Here is a 6,730-nt window from a genome sequence, read left to right as displayed (position 1 = left end):
AAAAGTTTTTTTTTTTCTGTTTTTTTCGAAATGCCACAAAAGAAGATAAACAAAACTCAACCCAATTCCGCCTGGCAGTGCGACGGGACTGACAGAGGCCCGAGACCCGAGAGAGACCCCGGGCACGGGACTAAGGTTCAATTGATTGGTCGCCCAGCGACGCCGTGCCGTTTGAGTTGTTTGCCTTTGAGTGGTTATGATTGAGTGAGTGGAACACAGCGCCTGCGCGCATGTGTAAAAGGGAGCACAAGCAGCGACGCAGCGCGTGCTCTGGCAGAGGCAGTTCCATTTATTTGGACAGCGCCGCCGACGCCGCCGCCGCCTGACCACACACAATCTGTAGCGTGTTGTTGCTGGCCTTTCGTTGTGTATACCCTTTGCGGGAGGGTATGGTTGGAATTATGCTAAGGCAGAGAAGACGGCATTTGGGACTTTACGGAGCACAACTGTCTAGAAAATGCAGTCCTTACACCCGATTCTACGCACTGATCTGGAAGAAGCTTGTAATTCGAAGGAGCATGGCAATATCGGAGCACAGTACATCATACGTACATCATAAGAATAGTCTTTTGAAAATCAAGTCATTGAGAGTTGATAATCTCTGGTTTCTAAAGACATTCAAACCAAAGCATCTCTTATCAAAGAAAAAGGGTGAGATCTCGAATCAATAATGTTTCTTTTAGGGTATCAAAGTCTTCGACTTTTCTTTGTTTCTCGTTCAATTTTGGCTTTGACAGACGCACTCACTCACTCACTCTTACACTCATTCATTCACACTCTTACAAGTACGTAATAATGCCCAAATGCTTATTGTTTATTATTATGACTAAATAATGCGCGTAATCAAAAAAAATACGGTTCAAGAATTATGCGAACAGAGCAGAGGTCCGGCTTTGGCCCCGGACCACGTACACGGGAATGGGTATGGGTACGGGTACGGTATTCGGTTACGGTTTCAATTGGGATCTTTTGAACGAATTTGCATAGTTAGCGCTTTCCTCAGAGGCGCTCTTTTAAGTCGGGTTTTGCATAATCTGAGACGCCCATCGATGGACTTTGTCTAGTTGTTGGGACGGGGGGTATTTCGAAATATGTTTGATCTGCATTTTACATAACGAAATGGTTTGTGAAGAGTGTAGCAAACTAGAGAGAGAGAGAGAGAGAGAGAGAGAGAGAGATAGAGCGAGCGAGAGAGAGGTGTTTAAGGGGGAGAGTCTGGTGGAGATGCTGCCTTCCAATAGAATCCATCAATTAACATGTTGTATTTGCACAGAGCACTGTTTCGTATTAGAACCTCCGGCACTCAAGACACTTACTTTTTGTACAGTATTTGATTATTTTTGTTGCTTGTGGGTTTGGGTATCTCTTAAGAGCACTTTGTGTCTCTGATTTATTTTCACTTTTTCCCTACATTCCGGCTGTAGTTGAGATGATTTTTATTTTTTTTTATTGAGACATTACGAGAGCAGAGATCCGCGTGTTTCGACTTTCGTTTTCGTTTCTGTTGCTGTTGATAAAACGCACTGCACAACAGATTAGCTCTTTTGCCTCTGCCTCTGTGTCTTTGCCTCTTTCTCCGCTTCTGTTTCTTCTGGCTTTTGCTTCTTCTTTTTGTGGCCCTGCAACTCGTTTTTCGTTGACGTTAACCGAATTTCATTTTCGCTTAAATTTCGATGAGGGCCATCGGGCAGACGACAACAACGCGTGCAACGGGCGTTTTGGAATCAACTGTGCGAGGCTGCATTTTGGCTCAAAGTTTTATAAACTTGGTCGCCCGCTGGTCAATTGTGAGTGGACTGCGCAGCCGACGCGCAGTCGCAGCAGCCAGCCCCCGAGATCTGGAGACCCGAGAGATAAATCAACAATTTGGTATTTCGAATTCCATCTCAAGATCAACAAAAGGTGCAGACAGAGCGACAAACAGAGAGAGAGAGAGAGAGAGAGAGACTGAGACTGAGACTGAGACTCCCTTACGCGCTCGTCTCAACTTTCGTTGCCGAATGTCGAATTCGACTTCGGCACACGCACATCATACCCTTGCCTTGCTCTGTCTCTCTCTCTTTTTGGCTATGGGATCGCGCGGGGCCCTTCCATTAATCAAAAGCTTTAATCAAACGGTAGATTTTTGAGTGGTTTCTTAAGAGGGTGCCTCTTAAAATCATGGGGATCATGGTTTATTTTAAGACTTTGTGGAACATTTGCGCAAGTATGGATTCAATTCATTTGAATGCGTTTCTTAATTACAGATTACAGGATTCCGTAGGTTAACTTGTACATTTTGTACGCTCTTAAAATATATACTTTTAATTGGATTTATATAATGTATTTTATTTTAGTGCTGTCTTTAAGGTCGGAGGCCATCAGGTTTTCAGCTGTAAACCAATATTTCGAGCCTTTCGAGTTTCAGCATAGCGACGAGAGCACGCAAAGCAAAAGGAAGGGAAAATGAATAGGCCGGAAGTGGGCTATCGTAAATAAGGATAAGTATTATACATATGTAGTTACAGTACTCATTTTAAGAAAAAAAAAAAAATTCATTTTGATCGCACCTTCGAAATTTTACGCGTCAAGGAGATTATTCCGTTCACATGAAGGCGTAGCACGCCCATATGGTACCAAAAATAGGAGAAAAAACTTTAAAAATCTAGTTAGTTATTTTATACCTATTGACCTTATTGTATTTATGCTGAGTTTCCTTTTCTGTCGGTAAATTAAACTCCATTGTACTTCATACGACTACAGCAACTTGAATTGAGGGATAATAAGAAATGTAGTATATTTAAAGGGAAGACAGAACTGGGATCCTCTCTGCTGGAGTAGCTACTATTGCAGTCATGGGGCTACTTATACTTGACAATGACCTCAGCATCAATCTTGTTTTGATTAAATGTCTGGACAATAATGTAGCGAGCGAAAGCCTTCTCAATATTAATATCCCTTCTGACGTTGGGTTTCATATCATAGGTTCCCACAGAATACATGTGCTCCATGTTGTGTGAGAAATGTACTGCCCATTTCCCTCCAACAGAAACAGTCAGACTAATACAGTTGATTAAGGACACCTTGCTGATTTTGAAAATCGTATAATCAGACTGACAATTTCTTATAACTTTGTACACATTCTCCCCCCGCAACACGACGCTCCGGTGTGGCAGATTCTCTCTAGCCTCTATTTGATCCATGGCGTCCATTATTTGGTCCAGGTCGAAAATGCCAGTGGGACGCACCACACGTAGCAGCTCTTGAAAAGACATTAGAGGGAGACGTATGTGCGAGATCACGGTCTTGATGTCCTCGCTCGGAAAGAGGGCCCTCCATTTGCATACAGCTTGAAAAATTTCAACTTCGGGGGCATAGAAGGTGTCCCGTTCCAGGACTTCCTCAAGTGATTCCTTACACAGCATTGCGAAGGATGCATGCTGTAGCACATCCGACGCCTTGCAGTCCATAAAGTTTAGGCAGTTTTTGCGCAGGCCGTTCATACTGTATCGGTGCGCTGCATTCAGGATCTTGCAGATGTTGCTGAGGGAAGCATTCTGCTGCAGATTTTTCTCTATGGCCGCCTCGACGTTCTGCAATCCGAAAAAGTGGACCAAATTTAGCAGATCTAGAATTTGATCCACGTCCAGTTTGGAAAGAGGCAGCGTGCCCGTGTAAATATAGCCCAGAATTTTTTTAAATGCATCCACCGGCACATTCAGCCGAATTTCCCGCTGCTTCGATTCAGCCATGTCACCGTACAGCATGGCGCTGAAGTACTCACTGCGGACCGCTAGAATGTTTCGGTGGGCCGGGAGCCGATGGTCCTCTACCAAAAACTCCACGTCCGAATAGAGGTCGTTCATGCAGAGGCGGCCCATGTCCAGCTCCACGCGATCGACCACATCGATGTCGTCGGTATTGGTACCCTTCGTGGTACCGGGGAAAGATGCTTCGTTTACCTGGGTGCACATTTTCGTTTCTAGATTTCTGTGTATGGAATGGATAGTATCTATAATTGTGTTATTTATGTTTCATAAACTCACTTTATTTCCTTTTCACCAGAAAGCGGCGTCAGAATAAACTTGGTCCAGTGGCCGGCTTGTCGATGTGTGCTTCCCCGAACTAACGAATTGGATGAGAACGAATGAGAATGTGTGCACATTTTTGTTTGCTCTTGTCCAGGGTACACTCATAACAAGGTATGGTCACTCGAGTCAGTGCCCTTCATGCATATGTATGTATGTATTTGAACCGCATAGCACCGCTTGACATGCCAGCATCGTATTATGATCATACCTTCTGATTTGTGTACCCTTCTCTCGCCTTTTTTGATTTTTTTGTTTTTGTTTTTGTGCGATTCTGCTGTGCGTTTTGAGCTTGATTTGTATGTGTGGTATGTGTGTGGTATTGGTAAGTATTGTACTGTATGAAAATATGCATGTTTTTTGGGGTTTCCCTTTCTTTGTCTTCACAAGCCGGCGACTTGATGGTTCTATGAGCGGCGCTATGATCTGCGAAGGGCTTCATTATTTACAGTTCATTGATATTTTTGTTCTCTTTGCTTTTATTTAAAATAGTCTCACTGTTTTAAAACCATCGGGATGAAATTATTAACATCCCTTATTTTCTTCTTAGTATATACTAATAAGTAGTAAAAAGTAAGACTAATATAGATCAAAATCGCCAAGATCAGATAACTACATATGTATGTACATATGTATGTATGTACATATGTACATATATCAAAAAGCTGCAAGAGAATCGCCATATAAAATGCCATATACAGATTCATGCCTGATATGTATGTTGTATGTACATCTATAAATTAGCTGCAAAGAACTAAAATCGAATGACCATATAATGTACTAGGTACATAAATACTTGATATGCTGCCTGCACCTTGCATCTTAGATGCTTAATACAATTTTCTCCTACAACATATGCATTTATTTTATAATATTTATATATGTAGTATATGTAGGTTATTTTTGAATACCATCATATTAATTTGAAATGATTGGGTTGGACTTTTAATTAAGGTTAGGTTAGGTTAACCCGGACGGCCCTCAGCGGGGCCGCGCATAGGCCAATATGGCCCTTAGTTATCCGGATGGGGGGGGCGGTGTATGAACCGTCGCGGGAGTGTTAATGTGGTTCTAAAAAGTGATGCCAACACTGGGGCGCCCAGGTATCTCCTCCTTGCCCTTGAGAGAGCCGGACAGTTGCAGATGAGATGTTCCAGGGTTTCGATAGCCCCAGGTTCCTCACATTTCCTGCAACTGTCTCTGTTGGTGATGCCTAGCTTTGCTGCATGTGCAGCAGCCAGACAGTGACCTGTTAGTTAGGACTTTTAATTAAATTTAAATTCAATTTGTAACTGCTAAAAGCTTAGCTTTTCGTTTCCAATGAATTCCGCTAGAGACCGCTTCCCCGAAAGCCCAGTGATCACCGTTACTCAACACTAATGATCGATCATATCAAAAGAGCTTTAAGAGTGTGTTACTTTGCTCTTAGCAACATTCACGCATCTGTGAGCAACATTTGAATACCCTAGAAAACAAAGGATATTATTAAGATTGTGAGTTGTTCGTAACGCACAAAAGTTTCGGGCCTCATAAGATGTCTATTCATCTGTCTGTCTCCCAGCTTGAAAGCTATCACAACGAAACTGAATAAACAAAGAAAAAAAAAAAAACCAATCAAACTGATAAAGACCTATTGATGAAGTAAGCTTTTAATGCCAATTATTGATAATCAGCTTGGAGCAGAGAATTTTAACATTAATTCGAGCAACAGGGTATCGAAACTTCTATACTCACAACAGTAGTTTGGACTAGAAACCGGTTTCCTAGCAACATGAGTACGGATTAACAGCAACATGCTTAACATGACGTATCCGTCGGGTGGTACAGTGGGAATAATGGAAGCACTGTGGAACTCAATCTTTTAGCGGGCCGCGGACAAGTAACAACAGAAATAGTGCCGAATTTTGCTCCGAATTCAGAAAAGTAGTTCCGTTGAATACGAAAATATCTATATATGTTGTACATAGATATTTCCGCCGTGAGAGAGAAACCAACAAATTTCGTAGGTTCTGAAAGAGCGCGGGCGCAACCGAATAATTTCACGAAATTCACGAAAATATTTTAGCCAAGAGCTGGGCCTGGTCCGTGCGTATCAGTGTGTTTGTGTGTGTTGATGGTGGTTGTTTATGTGTGCGTGCCAGAATATCAACCGAAAGCAAGTGCAAAAGAAAAATCATAAACAAAACAGGCAACAAGTTTTTTTTTTGCGTAGAATCGAAATTCCAAGAAAACAACAGCGCGACAGCAGCCGTGTTTTTCGAATCGTATTGTTGCAACTCGTTTCGGTTTGTTTCGGTTGTTTTTGTCAAAGCCACAAAGCGGGTCAAATGCATAAATAAGCCAGCCCGATTTCGCTGTGAATGAAACGAAGCGAAATGAAATGCGAAATTTGTTATTATTTGGCCTGAAGCGAAATTAATTACAGCCAGCATTGTCATTGCAGTGCATCTGTACTCGTTTTTGTATCTGTGCCGCAGAAATCGGTAAAGTTTATGTAAAGCAACGTTGTGGAGTCTTCTTTTTTCGGCTCTCGGGGAGTACCTATTGTCGTCTCGCTCCGACGCTTTCATAGAGCGGCGCGAAAGCTCGGCTTAGGCCGAGAGCGTGAGAGAGGGATAGAGAAAGAGGTGGAGAGTAAACAAATGACTAGCTGTCCGCACTAA

General features: G+C 42.5%; 1 protein-coding gene across 1 annotated transcript; it reads right to left on the bottom strand.

The window, feature by feature from the left end:
• Positions 1-2,840: 2,840 nt before the first annotated feature.
• Positions 2,841-3,953, bottom strand: LOC6599740 (BTB/POZ domain-containing protein 9). Its single transcript, XM_002024774.2, has one exon. It carries the CDS (start codon positions 3,951-3,953, stop codon positions 2,841-2,843), a length of 1,113 nt encoding a protein of 370 aa, XP_002024810.2.
• Between the last annotated feature and the right edge of the window lie 2,777 nt (positions 3,954-6,730).

The sequence above is a fragment of the Drosophila persimilis genome, unplaced genomic scaffold (genome assembly GCF_003286085.1).
Source record: "Drosophila persimilis strain 14011-0111.01,24,50 unplaced genomic scaffold, DperRS2 tig00000676-arrow-arrow-pilon, whole genome shotgun sequence".
Lineage (NCBI taxonomy): Eukaryota > Metazoa > Arthropoda > Insecta > Diptera > Drosophilidae > Drosophila > Drosophila persimilis.
This window is presented reverse-complemented; position numbering and strand designations above follow the sequence as displayed.

Bases quoted from the DNA above. Each gene is read 5' to 3' on its own strand.
- LOC6599740 (XM_002024774.2), bottom strand. From the start codon at position 3,953: ATGTGCACCCAGGTAAACGAAGCATCTTTCCCCGGTACCACGAAGGGT.